General features: G+C 57.8%; 1 protein-coding gene and 1 long non-coding RNA gene across 4 annotated transcripts in view; one reads left to right on the forward strand and one right to left on the reverse strand.

Moving 5' to 3' along the window:
• The window catches only part of KIF25 (kinesin family member 25), a 50,786-nt gene extending 35,291 nt beyond the window's left edge, over positions 1-15,495 (forward strand). For all 3 annotated transcript variants that reach the window (XM_025422774.3, XM_025422776.3, XM_025422775.3), the window contains 7 exons: positions 3,012-3,086; positions 5,604-5,753; positions 10,372-10,548; positions 11,526-11,680; positions 12,901-13,068; positions 13,429-13,584; positions 14,544-15,495. In XM_025422774.3, coding sequence (XP_025278559.3) covers positions 3,012-3,086; positions 5,604-5,753; positions 10,372-10,548; positions 11,526-11,680; positions 12,901-13,068; positions 13,429-13,584; positions 14,544-14,698 — 1,036 coding nt within the window. In that variant the 3' untranslated portion in view covers positions 14,699-15,495. The remainder of the gene's footprint in view (positions 1-3,011; positions 3,087-5,603; positions 5,754-10,371; positions 10,549-11,525; positions 11,681-12,900; positions 13,069-13,428; positions 13,585-14,543) is intronic.
• LOC112644444 (uncharacterized) lies at positions 12,421-19,438 on the reverse strand. Its single transcript, XR_004813386.2, has 2 exons — positions 14,173-19,438; positions 12,421-13,879 (listed from the first exon to the last, which is right to left on the reverse strand). It is a non-coding gene; the product is annotated as an uncharacterized LOC112644444 (long non-coding RNA).
• Between the last annotated feature and the right edge of the window lie 90 nt (positions 19,439-19,528).

Raw genomic sequence — 19,528 nt, forward strand, 5'->3', positions numbered from 1 at the left:
GCCCCCCGACCCCGAGCACCTGCAGCTTCCCCTAGGGACATGCTGGCCCCTGGGGCCCCGCCTGCTGTGGCTGCAATGTCACCTGCACCCACTTCTTTCACGGGGCTGGACGTTCTTTCAGGCAACGAGAGCCACGTGCGGTTCTGTGATGTGCTCCTCTACAGACACTTATTTCTAACCTAATAAGGAGCATATTCCTACGTTAGGAGGACATGGTAGAGTTTAACACAGAAAGTATTGGCCTTTTCCTTCCCTGTTTTTAGGAGCGCTTTATGTATCAGGAATATTGATCTTTTGTCCATGATTTTAAGTGGCAACTGGTTTGTTATTTGTATTTTTTTCTGATATCTCTTAGCCACGCAAAAGCTTTCTCCCCTTTAACTTAATTACAGTTACAAAGGCCACCGGGTTAGAGAAGAATATACTCACGTGTTCTTCCAGTACTCAAGTGATTTATTTTTTACGTTACCATCCATTTGGAATGTATCCTAGAATAACCAATGTCTGAGGAATGGATCCTACTTCACCTTTGCCCACGTCCCTCCCCAGTGACCTCGACACTCCTTAGTGAGACACACCTTTTCCCTGCTTATCTGAGGTGCCCCCTTCGTCCTACACCTGCCACGTGCAGGCAGGTCTGGTCCTGGATTTGTCTGGGGCACCCTCGGCCCCGCTCCTTTCCTGCCCAGGGATTCTTTCTATTCTGCTCTCTCATTTTGCAAATAAATTGTACAAACACATTGTCTGGCTCCGGAAAATACCTGATGGTGTATATGGCATTTGGGGGGATTAAGGCAAGTTTATAAAGTGACTTTGGAAAGTCTAGCTTCCTTACAGAGCTCAGACTTGCTGTGCAAGTATGTGGTCCATCTCTTCATTTGTTCAAGTTGAGTTTTGTGTCTTTCCGGAGAGTTTAATATTACTGTTGTCCCGAAAGGATTTGGACATTCTTGATGAAGCGTATGGCTAGGTTCTTGGTTTTCTTTTTTCCTGCCATCGATGGGACCTTCCTCCCATGGTATCCTCTTACTCAGTTGTCTGTAAGTGTGAGCACGATTGACATTTGTGCACAAACCCTATAGCCTGCGACCTCGCTAAAGCCCCCTTCTGGCTCAGTAGCGTCTGGTCCTTTGACATCGGAGTGCCTGGATGCCTGGCCACATCTCCGCTAGAGGGATGAGGGTCCTGGCCACCACTCAGCTGCTTCGTTATGTCCAACTGCTGGGGCCCTGAGCATTGGACTTGGTACAGCATTACCAGGTACAAGTGGCAGGACCTTTGACCTTGGGTTCCTGGTGGTGAATAAGAGCTGAGCGTTGACGATGCTCACCAAGACTAAACTATTTACTATTTAGGAAATGCTTGGGGATCCCTGGGTGGTTCAGCGGTTTAGCGCCTGCCTTTGGCCCAGGGCACGATCCTGGAGTCCCGGGATCGAGTCCTGCGTCGGGCTCCCGGCATGGAGCCTGCTTCTCCCTCCTCCTGTGTCTCTGCCTCTCTCTCTATGACTATCATAAATAAATAAATCTTTAAAAAAAAAAAAAAAAGGAAATGCTTGCTGAGTCCTGCCATAGATTAGAGATTCAGGAGACATTCGGCCAGCAACCACGGGAATGTCTTGTTTGAATCATGATTTTTAAAAACTGAGAGGAAAAATAAGCTTACCAGAGAACCAGAGGAATGTCAGGGAACACAGACTGACTTTGGGGGGGGCGGTGATGCTAAGTCATTGCCATTAATTTTTTAAAATGTGGTAATGGTAACATTCCATGATGTTTTTTGGAAGAGTCTTCACCCTTTTCAGATACTGAAATATTTGCGAGGTCTGCTTCTATAGGCTCTGGGTGGAGGGCTGCGGGCTTGGGCTGAGTAGCAGGCCTTGGGGAATTTGGTGATAAGTTAAAAAAAAGACTCCAGGGGCTCCTGGGTGGTGCAGCTGGTTAGGTGTCCGACTCTTGGTTTTGGCGTAGGTCCTGAACTCAGGGTGATGAGGTGAAGCCCCACATTGGACTCAACACTCAACACAGAGTCTGTCTGAGATTCTCTCTCCCTCTGCCCCAGCTCCCTGCTCACGCTCTTTCTCTAAAATAATAAATAAGTAAATCTTAAAAAAAAAAAAAAGATTCAAGAGATCAGCATCACACCGCTTGCCCTAAATGCCATCCTGATCATACATCATAAGCAACATTTTATAAGTTTAAAATTACTCCTGCTCCTAGAGATACTAGGGATCAATGGGACACTGACACATTTTGAAGATGAAAGAAGAGAAGCATTTGGCCCAGCTCAATAAAAACCTGTAGTTCAGGCATCTAAGCTTAAATGCAAGCACATTAGATTCAATGCAACCGACCACGAGTGCTTATTTCATATATTTGGCAGTCTGGCACAAATTCTGCTCTTCAGCTGCATTCCAGTCTTGCTTCAAATTGTGCAGCGAGCTGCATTTTTTGGAAGTTCCTTCCTACTTAGCTGTGTTTGTGCGTGCTTATAAACACAGAACCACATCGGAGTCCCTTCTCCATAGCAGACATTCCAGTCCCATTACACGTATGGACATTCTGCTCCACTAACCTGGGGCCTCAGGAAAACAATCCTTTAAGAGCGTGAACATAAAAGTTAAATATTATATATCAAATGTTGCCCAGCATATGATTTTTACATGATTATTGTTGGACCCACTTAAGTGGAGCTAATTTAGTTCCAAGATAATTACATGGTATCCCTTCTTTTTTTCTTGCTTGCTTGCTTTTTCTTTCTGCTTTGCAAGCATTCATAATTGTGTTTTTATAACACAGGAGACATTTCTTCAGTTTTCCTTAACCTCTGTCAGCCTGAACGGTAATGGAATCAAAATCAATGTTCATTGTTGGCAGAGTTGGACCTTGACTGTGCTGGGGGCTGAGATGGGAAGTGGATGGGGCTCTCGTTCTTAGAGGGTTTTCAAATTTGGTTACAAATGTAAATCTCTGTTTCTTCCAATAATGCATCTTATTTGCTTTGCCTCTCAGAGTTTATGGTCCAGAAGAATCTCAGCAAGTGGTATTTGGGGATGTGTGCCCGCTGCTTACGTCTCTCATAGATGGGTGAGTTAAAAGACCTTCAAGGTCTGTGATCACAGTTACATGTAACGGTGGGTAGATCTCATTCAAGCTACACAATGAGCATTTTATACGATGGCAGAGCAAACCCATGGCCCCAGGCCGATTAGCATCCATCAGGGGTCAGTAGGTCTGCCTGCCAGGAAGAGGCCTAAGCAGGACCTGAGGATCGGCTGTCAGTAAACACCTGGTGACACGTGCATGGGGTGAAGACCATGGGCATTTGCTCATGTGCTCTCTGGGATTCCTTCTGCCTTTTAGAGTTTTCAGAACGTCTGTGGAACATGTTTACGCTGGACTGAGGAACTCCTCATCCTTTTGGGATGGAGCTTCTGGTCCCGGAGACATGACCCCTGATTCCCAAGGCCGCATGTCACACCTTCAGAGTAAAGATCATGTTTTCAGCAACAAATGGAACCAGGTTTGTGTGGCTGAGACACAATACGCCGAGACTTCCCACTTCAGGGTGCCTGCAAGAACTCTGGTTTGGTGCATTCAGCGTCCTGAAGAAGGCATATTTGTGTTTGCCCAGCAAAGGCTCCTGCATGGCCAATGTCCCTGAAGTGGAAGCTGTCATTTCAGCCGTGTTTCCGCCCACGGTTGCTCCAGCACCTCTAGCACGTCACAGGGGCCAGGAAGGCACATGATGTGATGGGTCAGGTCCCCACAGGAGACCCGCGTGCCTCTCGCTGCACGCACCTGCTGGGCTGAGCCTCCTGCTAGGAAGGTTGGTTTCTCCTTCCGCTCTTCTTCTGGAATGTTGGGGCTTTTATATGCATCCCAAAAAAAAAAAAAAAAAGTTCTTCCATGGAAAATGATAGGGGGGCTCTTTTGTCTTTTCTTTTCTTTTCTTTTTTTTAAGTAGGCCTCTTTTAAGTAAGCAGATTCCAGAAATAAAATAGGCATGGTGGTTAAATGGTCTTTGCCAGAGTTGCCTTTCCATTTTAAATGTGAAACAGATGGCATTATTTTAAGTCCTGAGCTGCTTTCTTCAAGAGGCTTCTTTCCTCTCCACATTCCCCAGGGGCTTGAAAGGTGGGGTGAGTGCTCACTGACCTGCTGGAGCCACCAGAGACCCCCACACGCCTCTCCTCCAGGAGGGGGTGAGATCGGGAGGCAGTGAGGTGTCTGTTATGAAGACCTTGAGACTTTTCCATCCTGGAAGACAAAAAAGATGGGGTGGTAGCTCTGAGGCTGTTGGTCAGTTTTCGCCCTAACACATGCTCCCTGATGGACCGGGTCTGCCCATCGTGGTGGAGGGAGGGCCCTGGTCATGTTGGAGGCGCCAGTCAGCCAGCTCCTCCTCGGAGTTGTGGTGGCCAAGTCTCAGCCCCTGCCAATCTGACTCTCTGGGAATACCTCCAGCTGAAGGATGCATCTGATTAAAGGCGAACGGGTGGAATCAGAGCATTAGATGGGGCCCATGTGGGGACAGACTCATCCCCTCCATGACATGAAGGCAGGTCAGGGCTTGGCATCCAGCCCCTGAGGTCTGGATCACCTGCACCTTCATGTAAGGATGTCCTTGTATAGCATTTGTAGATTTACATCACAAACGCATATCTTGTTGTATCAATGCATTTCAAATATTCTTTCGATGTTTCAACCTTCCCATTGACATTTTGGGCTGAAAAAACAGCTGGAAGGAAATGCAGGGAGCTGGCAACAGTCCCTGTCCTCTGTGACATGATGCCTGTCACAGAGACAGCGCCGGCACCTTCTGGCCGACTGTGGATGTGCAAACTCCAAGTCCCTCGGAATCAGGGAGTCTAAGAATAAGCAACAAATGTCCTGTCGGCAGTGCTCACAATCGTATGTGTAATGTGGGAACCATTGGTAGAAAACCTCAGGAAAGTGTGCACACATGGTGTCATTTCACATGCATTAGAAGAAGCCCGGGTTTACCAAGATGCACCTGCATTGGTGACCCCAACCCTGTGCTGACAGAGTGGGTGGGCGAGAAAGGGGTCTTGCTCAGGGTGGGACCCTGCATGGGCCTTGAGCTCAGGGCACCAGCCATGGACGCCCAGAGCAAATATCGAATCACCGAGCAGAAGCAGGTGTCGATGAGGAGCATGCTGTGCATGTGTAAAGGCAAATGTGGTTTAACCCAACAGCGTGCAACCAAACAGCAACACGGATTATGCAAAACACAGCTATAGTCCTGGGAAAGCCTGATTTGTAAGGAACCAAGTAACGGAGGAATACAGAGAAAATGTATTGAATTTTCTTTTCTTTTTTTTTTTTTTTAAGATTTTATTTATTTGAGAGAGAGAGCATGAGCAGTGAGGGAGGGGCAGAGGGAGAAGGGGAAGCAGACTCCCTTTTGAACAGGATCCCAGGACGCTGGGATCATGACCTGAGCCAAAGGCAGACGCTTCACCCACTGAGCCACCCAGGCACCCTGAATTTTCCATCCAAGTAAACGTTTTTCTTAGAATCCAGGTATGGCAAGAGACCCACTGTGCATTTTGTGGCACTGAAATCAGTGTTGGGTTTTAGGTACAACGTCTGCATTATGGCTTACGGGCAGACAGGATGTGGGAAGAGCTACACCATGCTGGGTCCACACTCTAAGGAGGAGCGCATCCCACCATGGGGACCTCACAGTGACCTTGGAATCATGCCCAGGGCTGCTGCGGAGCTGTTCAGGTACCTGGGGGTGGTGAGCGGACAACCACAGCAGCAGGGGGTGTGGGGGGTGGAGAGCTCCCCTCTGCAGAGACCGCACCTGCTGCTCCTGTGGGAATGTGCTGCAATCCACGGTGCTTCAGTACTCGGGGCCTCAGGACCACAAACACTAGGAATTCTTGTAGCACACTGATGTTGAAATTCTGTCGTGAAGACAAAACTTCTTTCTTTATAAAGAGTTGCTTCTTTTTTAAGATTTTATTTATGTATTTTAAGGGGGGAGGGGCCGAGGGGGAAGGAGGGAGAGAGCATCTCCAGCAGACTCCCCACTGAGTGCAGAGTTCAACACGGGGCTCCACCCCATGACCCTGGGGTCATGACCTGAGCCCAAAGCAAGAGTCGGATGCTTAGCAAACGGAGCCCCCAGGTGCCCCAAGACAAAACTTCTTGGAAGAGCTTCCCTAGCAAGACAGTTTTCCTGGTCAAGAGAGGGTGGAGCAGGGGGGTTTTCTGTCCTAGACGGGAAGGGGACAGAGCGAGACCCCGTTGTCTTTTCCTTGCCTCCTGGCCCTGGAAAGAGTAGACGCATCTGGTTTTCTTCTTTTGAGTTAAGGCAAGCTGGCACGTTAAAGATGCTCCTATTCTGGGGAAACATTCCCAGAAGAGACACCCCCCCTCCCCGCCTTGCATTTTCATGATTTTACCTGGAAAAAAAATCGTGACAAGTTGTCCTTGGCAGCCCAAGTGATGTTCCAGCCTCGAGGCCTGGACGCTGACCATCCCTGCCTTCAGGGGGCCGCTGTGCTAGAGACTCATTTTCATTGGGCACCTGCTTTGTGAGTGCTGTGGGCTCACCCTGTGGCCTATGTGTCACGTCCCCGTGAACTTGGCAGCTCCTTGAGAGGAGAAGGCGCCTCCCAGCAGCAGGTCTCCAGGGGAGCCAGGGCTGTTCCGTGCTGCCGATCGCCCGAGATTCGGTTCCTCTCCGTGTCTCCTTGCCGAGCTTTCCATGTCTTAAAATCAGGGCCAGATAAAGACGCAAGAACCCCACACAGCCTGATATTTTGGTGCCTCTTCAAATCAACATCCTGTAACTGTTGGTGCACATAGTGAGTTTATGATGTTCACTCTTACTACTTCTGAAAAGTACCTGTCGGCACAGGTGAGGCTGTGCTGTGTGACAGCCATTCTGGGAATCTCAGGGGCCGTGAGGCTGATGACAGGCTCTGCTCGGGGCCACCACTCCCCAGTGTGTCTGTGCATTTCCGAGATGCGGGAGAAGGTCAGGGGCCTGTGGCCAGCCCTGCAGACTTCTCCAGGAAGAGCGCGTCAACCCTGCCCTCGCGGCATCGATCTGAGGAGGTGTGTGGCCTCCTCGGCGTAAACCAGCCCAGGGCAGGGCCTCTGTGGACACGGGGCCATCACTCAGGCCACAGAGACCTCCTCTGAGGATGCTGCACTCCATCAAGTATTCGGTTTATTTATTTTTTATTTTTTTTATTTTTTTAAGTATTCGGTTTAGTTTCAGAATTTCAAGGGGCTGGGACTGCAGCGTGAGTCACAGACGTCCTCAGCAGAGCCGGGCCGGTGCTGGCAGGCGAGCCATCTGTCCTCCTCTGGGAGTCCTCACCGGGCAGCAGCCACGTTGGCCAAGCAGTGGCCACGGCTCGACTACAGCAGAGCTGCAGCAGCTCTTGGCGTTCCTGGGCGTCATGTGGAAAGAGGGACATCGGAGAGACCGGGAGTGGCAGAGAAGGGCCCCCCGGGAGCACTGCCGTTCCAGGCTCTGGGGTCCTCGCCGGCGCCTGTGGACCGGACCGCTCCTCCAGCCCTGTGCTCACTGCTCCCTTGGCATCGTGATCTTCACGATCTGGACAACATCCGTTTCGATGGGTGGAACGTGCGAGGCATTAAGTCACCAACCACGGCTTTTCCTTCCTGCCAAGCCAACTCTCAAGGCCCCGACACAGAGCCGAGGCCCGAGGTCCGGTGTGGGTGAGAATAGCAGGAGCCGAGGTTCACGGGCCTCCTGGCCCCGTCGTCTTGCAGCGGGGCCCCCGGGAGTCAGCCACGGCCGGGATTGCCGGGGCAGACGTGGCTTGATGGCAACTCTGAGTCTCGGTTCATCATATTCCCGACACAAGCTGCGTGCTTGTGGAAAGCCGGGGTGGTAGACAGACCTGCCTTCCCCGTGAGAATGGCAAACAGGTCTCACGGGCTCGGAGGTCAGGAAGGAACGGTAGGAATGGGGTCCGCAGCTTCACCAGGTGGAGAAATGGCATCACGGACAGGTGTTCACTCACCTGCTCTCTGACGTGGTCTGTGTTTTGAGTCGGGCATGGATGGTAACTGAACGTGGTCTGGGCGTGCCCGCGCAGCGCAGTGGGCCAGGGCCGTCCAGTCCTCCGGAGGGAGGTCTGCATCTCTGATTTTGGGGGCGCGTGGCCTCCCTAGCCTGGAGTCACTGTTTGCAAAAAAACGAGTCTAGGGATCCCTGGGTGGCGCAGCAGTTTGGCGCCTGCCTTTGGCCCAGGGCGCGATCCTGGAGACCCGGGATCGAATCCCGCGTCGGGCTCCCGGTGCATGGAGCCTGCCTCTCCCTCTGCCTGTGTCTCTGCCTCTCTCTCTCTCACTGCGTGCCTATCATAAATAAAAATAATAATAATAATAATAATCCTTACCTTTAAAAAAAAAAAAAAAAAAAAAACGAGTCTAACAGCCCAGATGCAGAACAGTTTGTGCCGCTTTGTTTCCGAAGCCCGAGCAGACACAACCTTAAAGGAATGTGTTCAGCTCCGTCTGCAGGTGGTTTGGTGCCCAGCTCAGAATGCAGGCAGTCTGTCTGTCCCGAGCACACGGCCGTAGCAAGCTCAGGCATTGTCACCAGGGACGGGTCTAGTGAACTGCTTGCCCTACGGAGTCTGCGGCGTTACCAGAGGAAGGCACTCCCGTGGCGCTTTAAATGCAGTGGACGCCACCAGGGGATGCTCTCTGGAGCCGCATCGGCCTCCTTCCCGGCTGATCTCAGCTTCTCAACAAACATTAGGAGGCTTTTCCACCTGAAGGCGCAGGACCACAGGGCATGTGCGTGACCATTTTCAGCCTCCGAAAAGCCCAGAATGAACACTGACAGTGAGGAGCCAGGGGGACGTGCCCCCGCCTGCCCTGCCTCGGGGATCAGTGCCCCCTTTGTAACCTCGCAGGAGCCTATGCGCATTTTCGTGTAAAATGTACGGCACAGCATAGTGATTGCTTATGCGTGCGTCCTGCCTCCTAGACACTGGGCTTCTCCAAGGCGAGGACCGAACGCCACTTTTCAACACCGTTCGGAGCATCTGGGAAACAACTAAATACCTGAGGGACACATGAGTTGACGCAGGAGGCACATCAGGTGCTTGATTTCATGGAAGAAAATCTTCAAATTAGCTCCCTGCTATTATGTAGATAAGAAATTTTGAATTTGGGTTTTGTGGAGCCCACGGACACGGCCAGTCACACGAGGGGACGGAGCCACACGCTGAGGTCAGGTTTGCACCTGCATGTTCTTGGAGCCCCCAGCTCAGCAGACCTAGGTCTCCCCCCACCCCGCCCCCGTTACTGTTCTTACAGGCTCCTCCTGGCACGGAGGACGAGCCACATCTGAGCTCTTTGCCCAAAATCATTTTTACTGGAGAAGTTATTTTTTTTCTTTCATTTAGTCTTTCTTGTTTTCTTGACTGTATCATCAGAGGATGTTAACTGCTCATTATATTCTTGGCTCCTTGTAGCTCCTTAGGAAAAACGCAATCCAGCCGTGCTTGTGCAAGACGCACGCAGGCCGCAGATCCAGACTTCCCTTGTGGACGAGGAAGCACCGTAGTCAGAGTCAGAGTGGTCTCACTGTGCACGTGTCAGAGAAGCAACGTCCCCAGAAGACAGAGGCGGCCGCAGTGGGCCGTGTGGGGAGTTTTGTGGAAAGGCCCCAGCAGGGACGTGGGCGGGGAGGAGCCGGGCTGGCAGTCACTCTTCCCCTGCCTGGGGTTTTGGGGTTTCTCTAGGCGGGTAGTATCCGTATTTTTAAACCTCTCCGCAGTCAGCACATAGCACTTGACAAGATGAAACACAAGATGTGCAGTTGTCTCTGGAGCCCGGGTGGGGTGTCAGGAGGTCACAGGCTGGGCTTGTCCAGAGGCCTGGGCACGTGGGGCTGGGTCCAGAAGTCTGTGTTCAGCCTTGGCCGGAGCAGAGTGAACCCCGGTCCCAGAAAGGTGCAACAGCCCTCCTGTCCCTGCAGCTCGCTTTGGGCTCGTGCAAAGCCGTGACACCCAGGCAAAGGGCTGGAGGGGGACCATGGGGTTTCCCTGCTTCCTTCTCGTGTACTTGCAATCTTGGGCACCCATGGCCGAAATCATTGATTTAGATACAGCTCATGTGCAGTAGCTCTTCCCAGGACAGTTGCTCGCCTTGCAGTGCAGCCCCCCACCCCTGCCCCGTTGGTAAGATGCGGCCCTGCACTCCCGGGACGGGGTCTCGTGGAGCCTCATCACAACTCTGATCCTCTCCCTGTGACAGTGCTTGTCTTACAGCTTCCTCCCGGGGCTAGCCAAGCGCCCACCACAGCTGAGTCCCTCGTGTCCTGCCCCCCTCTGTTCCCCACCAGGCTCATTGCAGAAAACCCGTCGAGGCGCCTGCAGGTTGACCTGTCCATAGTAGAAGTCTATAATAACAACATTTTTGACCTTCTGGCCAAGGCACGTGGCATGGCGGCGTCTGGGTGCAGGCGTGAGGCACTGACAACCAAGGATGCAAGGCGGGAGGTCCCTCTGCTGACCCGAGAGTGAGTATCCCCCCCAACCCCAGCACCTTCCCGGGACCCCAGCTGCATCACAGGATCTGCATGTTTGTCTCTGAGGTGGCTCGCCCTGTTCTCCTGCTTAAGACGTGCTGTGTATTTTTCAATTTGCTGGAGAAATTATCTTTTTAAAATCACACTTAAAACAGATGAACAAATCAACCTTTTAAAATATCTTGATGGAAAATGCATGGCACAGGTGCTCTCCCTGTATTCGAGACCAGGGGGCAAGCCTGGAGACGTGGACTTGCCCGCGGCCCCTGCGTTAAGTATGGACGTCCTCGGTGCCACCTGCACGTCTCAATATTTTATAGAAGACGGTAATTATTTGTCCTGTGATAAAGCAAGAAGTCCCCTCATGTTGATTAGACAGGTAGGCTCCTCACAGCTGCATGCTCCCTGGACCCGCGGCCGTGTATCCGGTGAGCTCACGGGCGGCAGGGAGCCGTCTCCCCGTGTTGACCAGGAGGAGGGCAGTGAGCCTGTGCTGGGGAGGAGGCAGCAAGGGGGAGGGGCTGCAGCTGTTTCTCGCATCTGGAAAAATACTATGGGGGGATGATGCATCGAGCCATGAGTCTGCACGAGGCAACCAGAACTTTCAGCTTTTGACCAATAAGACACGGAACAAAGTAGGTCCTGCCAAAGGCAAGGTCTGACTAGCTGCCATCCCTCACCAACTGAAGTAGGGAGAAGGGTTTTATTGGGGTCCATGGGGACACGCAACAGAAGGCTGGGTGGTAAAAAGATCTGAGACCCTTGATTATTCTAGATTAAGCAATTCGTGATACGTCGGTCGTTTAGGCCTCAAAGCAAGGAAGGCGTTTGATGTTATTATGTTTTGTTTTGTCTTATATGTGCTTCAGTCTGCTTTCTTACAGTGGGGGCCCTGGTGCACGTGGAGGGAGGAGGGCGTCCGTCGCCGCGCCGTGGCCGAGCTCCCCATCCCGCGCGCTCTCCTGCAGGCCCGTCCACAGCGCGGAGGACTTCGTGGCGCTCGCTGCCGGAAGCCTGCGGCTCAGGGCGGAGCTGGCCACCCTCGTGCACGCCCGTTCCTCTAGATCCCACCTGATAATAACGGCCACTCTCACCAGGGGTCCCGCTGCCGGCGGCAGCCCCGGTAAGTGGCCACGCCGAGGCCGAGGGTGGGAACTGCAAACCCGCCTCTGGGGGATCCGGAGCCGGGCTGTGGTGGGAGGGGATTTCTGAGAGGGAGGGGAAGGCTTTGTTAACACGGGGAGGCCGGGCATCTTCGTACCTGGGAATATGATGCCTGCGCCACGAGGGGCACAGTGAGTGTGGTTTGGGTTTGCAAAGTCACCGGGCAGCATATAAAATGGTGCCAGGTATTTAAGAAAAGTAAGGACGTGTGGCAAGGTCTGTGCGTCCTGGTCAGTGACGACTGGGCCAGTGCACACGGGGTCACCTGCATGGCTTGAGAAGCATGGGGGCGCCGCCCAGCCAGCAGGCCCCCGAGGGGCGGGGGGAGGGATGATGGGCCCGAGGACCCCAATTTCTGCAGGCTCCGGTGCCAGAGCCCACTGGCGGAGGGCGGAGGGTCCAGGGCCCCCCTTCACACAGAGGAACCAACGCCTGGTCCTGGTGGGCTGCCACTGGAGAGGCCACACCTCACTCGGGTTGCAGGCCAGCGTGGAGGGCGCCCTCCCAACCCTGTGGCCATCAATGGGGAGGCACGACCATCCAGAGATTACTGACCGCACCCACCCCCCCTGCCCCCGAACTCAGCCCGACTCGCCCCAGGCCAGGGCGCCTGCAGGGAGAGCTGGGCCCCTCATGGACACGTGCACACGAGCAGTTCAGGGAGCCCACGGTCACACGTGGGAAGGCAGTGAGACCAGAGCGGTTTCTATGTTCTTTTTATTTTGGTAAATTTTTATGCTTTCCACAATGAGTATATACCGTTTAGGTTTAAAATAATCTCCTTAAGAAGTCTGTTTGGGAAGAATGCACGATGACATTGATGCACACGCGGGATGAAGAAGCTTTCTGTCAGGGTTTCCTTGGGGGGCTCGGGGGCTCAGAAACACACTGTGGAATGACCTCCGTAAGGGCCCGTCAGGTTCCCGTCATTACTGAACGTGTCTGGGAACATCCTTCAGCGTCCTGGGGACCAAGTGGGCATCAACCTCACCTTCGAGGGCAGTGTGCTGCCCTCCGCCCGTCCCCCTCCTGCGGGCGGCCCTGCCCTGGCTGTGGGTCTGTGGGTCAGAGCAAGCACCCTCTGGTGCGTGGGCCCTTGGGGTGAGGGCCGGTCCTTCAGCCGTGGGAAGCTGAGGGAGGCATCCTGGACGTCATTCCCGGGACGTCATTCCCTTGCAGCTGACCAGCAGGCAGAGCGACCACCGCTGGAGGGGCGGCCGGCCTCAGGGAGCAGGGGGGGCGCCTCCTGCGGCAGAGCCCCGGCCGGGTCCCCGGGGGCCCAGCAGCTCAAGGAGCAGGTGCATGCCAAGCTGCAGCTCGTGGACCTGGCGGGTAGCGAGTGCGCAGGTGAGCCCAGAGCAGGGGCTCTCTCTGGGGTGCGTGGGGATGTGGGGGTGCGTGAGCCAGCTGCCCAGGGTCCAGTCGTCTTGCACCTGCTCCTCCTCGGGGGCAGCTGTCTCCCCACGGCCACCAGACGCGTGCATCCCAATGTGGTGCCCTTCTCCATGGCTCGGCTGCGGGCCAGCCCGTCCCCAGGCGAGGCCATGCAGGGTGTGGGAGGAGGACGCTGATGGGATGGAGGGTCTCCCCATCCCGTGCTCCTCTCCTGAGGAGCACCAGTTTTGCTTTTCCTGGTTCATTCCTTGATGTAGCCAGAATATTCATTGCACATCCTCACCATGTGGCTGGGTTTTCGCGCGTTCCTAGGTGTGTCCGGCGTGACAGGATCGGCCCTCAGGGAGACTTCGTTCATAAACCGGAGCCTGGCGGCCCTCGCGGATGTCCTGGGGGCCCTGTCGGAGCGCAGAGGCCACATCCCGTACCGCAACAGCCAGCTCACCCACTTTCTCCAGGACGTTCTGGGTAACGTGAGCCCCCCACCCCTGGGAGGCCCCAGACCACAGGACCCCCAGTTCGTGTCACGCCCGCTGTCCCCTGCCCCGGGGCGCACTCACTCCCGTGGGGGGCTCGCTCCTCCTGGCCATACCTCCCTGGGGACCTCCTGGCTCCCCAGGTCACTGTGGTCCCTCCCACAGTGTGTCCAGCGTGTTTTCTCCTGTTACCCTGCACCAGGCTGGCTTGTTTGCAGCGGCCTGGCGAGCCCTCCAGGTTGGTCCTCGGCTCCCGGCAGGGCAGCCTCCATGTCCTGTGTCCCACCCTGTTGGGCACGTCATGGGTGTCTGGGCTGGGGGGACGCTGCCGAGCCCACGTGGGCACATGGCGGCGTGCTGGGCTCCCTAGGCCCTGTCCTCTTGCTCGTGCCACACGCCGTTTGCAGGTGCCAGAAACCCAGGCTGAGTTGCCCACGGGGACAGGATGGGGGGATTAGGCTGCAGCCCGTCCTGAGGACAGCCACGGGTGGAATGTTCTAGGGCTTTCTACGTGGCATCTCCTCTTCCTCACTGCAGACAGACTTTGCACAGGATGAGGCGGGGCTGGTCCAGGGCTCACCTTATCCCTCTGCTGCTACGAGGGCTCTGGCGCCTCAGGCCCTGCGGAGCGTGGCCGGGCCCCTGCCGTGACCTTCATGCCGGCGCTGCTGGCCTTCCCGTCCCTCCTCAGCTCTCCGTCTCTCTCCCCTCCACGCCGCTTGGGCCTCCCTGTGGTCCTATAGGCAGCGGCTGGGGCCCGGGGGCTCTCCCCCACCCTGCAGGGCAGGGCCCCGCCCGCACCACCGGGACAGGCTCCGCCCCACTGTGGCCCGCACCCAGGCCCTCACCCCGGCCACCGGCGCCCCGACTCCCCGCGGGCTCCACAGCAGCTTAGCGATGCGGGGTTTTTCTTGGGATTCTCTTCACCTGCGGTTGCTTCTTATTTCAAAGGAGGTGACGCAAAGCTCCTGGTGATGCTGTGCGTATCCCCCTGCCGGAAGCATGTGGCAGAAACGCTGCGGTGTCTGGGGTTTGGGGCCCGGGCAAAGCAAGTACAGCGAGGCCAAGCGAGTGGAGGCAGTCCGGCCCCCCGAAAACCCAGGTGAAGGAGGATGGTGGTCGGGTCGCATGTGCTAACGGGCTCCGCGCCCTGTCGTTGCTTGACCACGTAGGTGCCCTGCGATAAGCTCATTTATGTTCAACTTCATAAACCTGTTGTCTTCCAAGGAAACAGTGACGCGCTGACCCGCCACCCAGGAGCAGGAGACTCCTCGGGAGAAGCAGGCGTGGCCGAGGAGCCCCTGGGGGACGGGGACTTGGGGGCTGACGCCCCCGGGGTGGGCGCTCTTGGCTGAGCAGAGGAGCTGCGCTGTGTGCGGCCGGCAGGGGAGGTGAGGAGGTGAGAAGACCAGACGAGGCTCTGGGGTCGGCGCCCACATTCCGGAACCACAGCCTGGGGCTCTCCTGGCGGCCGGTGACCCGACAGATTCCTTAGCCCGTTAGGCCCGGTTCCCGCCTGCAAGATGCCGAGTGTGCACACATACCCCGAAGAGCAGATGTTCTTGGTCATGATTCCTCCTCATCATGACCCGCCGTCCCGGGCCGACGTCCCAGAGCTGGTCGTGACGCGTGACACATGGTGGGGCCATGGGGGGCGTGGGACCCAGGGGCCCCGGGAACTTGGACGTACGGCGAACACCCTCCTTGACCATGGGCCGCCCGCTGAGAAGCCCGAGTGTCGCGGTCGTCTGGTTGGAGCCGTTCGGTGACGGGCCCCAGCCGGGGCATCACAGGCCACCAAGCCCCTGAACCTGCGGGCCACGGGCCACCGAGCCCTGGCTGTGTGCCGGCCGCGCGGCTCGGAGGTGACGCTCAGACGCAGGTCCCGGTCCGTGTTTCCGCGGCCCAAGTGGCCCAAGTGTGGGGAAGCTCTGTTCAGACCTCAGCCTGTCTTACGAGAGACTGAACATAATGTCATAATGTATTTTCTCATAATTAGCACAAAGCCCGCAAGCCCGCTCCAGGGATGAGGTGCGGTGCCGTGAAGAGGGAGGTGCATGGACCCACGCCTGCCTCGGTCTCCCCAGCGCGGGGGCGGGCAGCACGTCCAGGGCCTCGGCTACTCGCTGGCCTTTCCGTTCCTTCCCACACCTGCCGGGAGCCCAGTGTCCACCCGGCCGTGGGCTCGTGTGGCAGGGACGGGGCTGGACGCCCAGGCAGCCTGCCAACGGGGCCCGTGCCGAGCTGACCGGGTTGCCCACCCCGCGGGGGGCAGGCTCCACAGACGGCGGGGCCTGGCGGTGACCGGGAGGGGGCAGATGTACTGGCTCCTCGAGGACAGACAGCCACGAGTGTGTGTGCAGCCCCATGAGTGTGACGGGGACGCGGTGTTCGATCCTGACTCAGGACAAGTCCGTGTGGGGATCCTGACGTGGGAGACGCCCCACCTGCAGAGTGGGGTGATGGTCACAGAAACGGTCCCCCGAGACCTCGAGGGAAGCAGAGCCGGGCAGTCTTTGCCTGCAAGGGCCTGTGGGGTGTTAGAGGCGGGTAGGGGGGTCCCGTCACCGCAGGATCCCTGGGGCACCCGGCACCCACCAGCTCCGAGACACCCTGTGGCTCAAGCAGATCCCAATGTCTGCAAGGGCGGCCCCAGGGCGGGTCCCTCCATCCCAGGTGTGCTGGGCAGGGACCGCACCGGGCCCTGGAGAGAGGCGAAGCGGGTCGCCAGCCACTCGCGGGCGCGGCAGGAGGCCAGCCGCTGTGGCAGGTGTGGCCCGCTGCCCGAGAGAGGCCTTTCTGCCCTGCGTGTGGCCACCTCCGCCCCAGCATCCTCCCTGCAGCCCGGCGACCTGTGCTGCCTCAGGATGGGCCCTCGAGCCGGGCGCTGGCCTCTCCAAGTGGAGGCAGTGACAGGCCTCCCTGTGTGAGCCTCGTGGCGCGAACCCTGACAGCGGGGCTGGCGCATCGGGGGCAGGCTCGCCGTCCGGATTCGCACTCAGGGCCTCTGTGAGCACGTGGCCGTGGCCGTGGGAGCGCCCAGGCCTCAGGGTGCAGGGTGCCAGCGCGCAGCCTCGGCCGCTGTTCCGAGTTGGCAGGATAACCACGTGAGCCTCCAGCCTCGACTGGCGTGTTTGGCAGACGCAGAAAACACTTCATCTGTGGAGGAAGCGGCAACGGAGCCTGGCCTCCGGTGGGTGTCCCTGTGGGGGTGCCAGAGGGCGGCCCCGGGGCTTGCAGCCTCCCCCTGCCCCCGCACACAGCCTGCCTCTGTCCCCATCACCCAGTCACCCCTCAGGGCCTTTGTCCCAGAGGGGAGGGCCCGGTGCATAGGAGGGAGAGTGCCTGGGGGACGTGGGGTCACCCCGACAGAGCCAGGGCAGGAACGGACCTGCCCCAGCCTGCCCTCCCCCGCACCCTGCCCCCCCACATGGACACGTCTGCAGACACAGGGCTCACGGCGGGTGTGCGGAAGAGACCCTGTTCCACAGGCCAGGGCCCCGGCACCACTGTCCCCCCGACACATCTGGTACGGGAGGGCCGAGGGGAGGCAGCCCGTGCGTCCTCAGGGGCCCAGGCAGGTTGCTGCCTCGGGTCACCTGTTGCCACTGCGGGGAATTGGCCTCCCAGCCCCGCCTCTGTAGTCCCAGGCTGGGCAGCTCCCCCTGTACCCCCACATCCCCCTGCCCTCCTGCCCTGGGGATGGAGCAGCCTGACCCTCCCCAGCCACACTCCAAGCATGGATCCACACACAGGGACCCCCACGCCCTCGGGGCTTGTGCCCCCAATCCCTGGGCCTTGCTCACCGGGCAGCTCTCTCCCCGGGCTTGGTGCCCCCACCCCACCCCAAGGGAGTCTGCACACGGGGGCCCATGTGGGGGGAAGTCACGTCCCCCCTCGGTGCATATTTCAGTTTGGGCGGGGGAGGCCTGAGCCTGGGGCCCTGAGCCATGTCTGTGGGCAGGGAGGGGAGTCAGCGCGTGGGGGGGCAGTCTGTGGCACCCCGTGTCTGGGAACCCCCAGCCGCTGGGTGAGGAAAAGGCCGGGCTCTGAGGCCAGAACCTGCACTGCTGGGGGCCCCCTGCGGGAAACCCGGTGCTATTAGCTGTGAGCAAAGTCCTTCGATGACGTAGAAAAGCATCCAGTCAGAACTGCTAGGATGTGGCAAAGAGCATAAGCCCGAGACCCCAAGATGCCACCCACGTTTCCCAGAGGCTCTTGAGAGACCCCAGTGGGTCAGCTTGGTGGAAGGAGCCCGCTGCCTTCCCATGCGGAGGTGGTTGGGGTCCCTGTGAGGGTGATCGGGGAAGGAGAGGACTGGGGGCTGGGGGGCTGGGAGGGTTGGAGGGGGCTGGAGGGGTTGGGGGGCCACAGGCCTGCGCCCGCTGTCCCCAGACCCTGAAGGCCCCTGCTGTCCCTGCCCAAGGGAGACAGTTACCCATGAACCCCACAGACACCAAACCTGACCTACACACCTCCGACTGCTTCCCCCTGGCTGGGTCCCAGCGGGGGCTCCCAGAGGTTCCGGATCCATCCACGGCCCTTCCATGAGGGGCGATGGAACCAGTCCTTACTGGGGAGTCCGTGGGTCCTAGTCACTTAGGGTTAAGATCTTCTTCATTTTGTACATTTTAGAAAACCTGGCAGCCATGAGCTGATGGGGCCCCAGGCCTAACAGTGACGGGGCTTATGGTTCCCCTGGTGCTGGGTAGACCTGCGAAGGCCGGACTCCTGGGAGCCCCCGGTCCCCCAGACGGTCCTCAGTCCACCTGCGCTGCTCCTCGGCTCTGGGCCGGTCGGCCACGGACGGGGTCGTCTCCTCTGGAGGAGGTTGGGCTAGGCGACCCCGGGGCCACAGGGCAGAGTTCCCCTGGGTGCATGATGGCAACGGGCTGTGGGTCCCCCCGAGGGTGACAGGCCCCGTGCACTGAGCAGCCCGCCCAAAGTGCCACAGCAGGGCTCCCGCCCGTGCTTCACCCCAGGGTAGGCAGGGTCACAAGGCCGGGCGGGGGTGGGGGGTGGTGTTGGGGGGGTGGGCCCAGGATCCACATCGAACAAGCCCTCGAGGATTTCTGTGAATGTAGACCTGCTAACCTGACCTCTGACCTCCGGTGGCATCCTTCCCAGCCCCGATGGCAGTAGCGCAGGGAGGCGTGTGGGGCTTTGCTCTGTGGCCCTGCCCGCTGCACCCCTGGGGGCCACATGCCCCTCCTCACAGGGGTCACCCATGGTCTTGGGCGCACCAGCCCTGACCTGCCTCTTCTCACAAACCATCCAGCCCGTTTTCTGGGAAGATACCTGTTTTGCCTGAAAGACGAAACCCTAATCTTACCCGAAAGGAGAAGCTGGTGCTTCTGACTTGGCTCTCCAGCCCCTCCTGCCTCCGCTCTTTCCGGGTGGGCAGGACCGGGGAGGGCTGGAGACCACTGCCCCGGCCCCCTCGTGGCCTCTAATTGTGCTCCCCGCTCACCCCAGCAGCCAGATGACCCAGTGGACAACAGACACTTGGCATCGTTTTCCTCATCTGTATGAGGCCTGGAGGAAGGACAGAAATAGGCGCCCCTGCCGGGCTCTAGTGGTTTCTCGGGGTCAGCCAACGGTCCCTGCGGCCCATCTGCCAAGGACACAGGGCACTGGTCCTGGCCTCCCTCCTCCTCCGGCCTGGCCACCCTCAAGTCGCAGATGGCTGGGGTCAGGGTGATGGGAGACGGAGCCTGGACGAGCCCGGCTTGTACCCAGAGTAGCTGGTCAGAAGCCACATGGCCCCGATGTGCCCAGGCCTGCCTCCCGCAGGTGCAGGTGCGACAGCCGGGCCTGGGGCCTGGGGCGCCGGGGCAGCAGTGGGGGGTGGGGGTGGGGGGGCACCCTCCTGCGGCAGATCTCCGGCGCCCTCTGGTGGCAGCCGGGGACAGATGCAGCGACCCCCAGGGCCTTCC

This window comes from Canis lupus, chromosome 1 (genome assembly GCF_003254725.2).
Source record: "Canis lupus dingo isolate Sandy chromosome 1, ASM325472v2, whole genome shotgun sequence".
Lineage (NCBI taxonomy): Eukaryota > Metazoa > Chordata > Mammalia > Carnivora > Canidae > Canis > Canis lupus.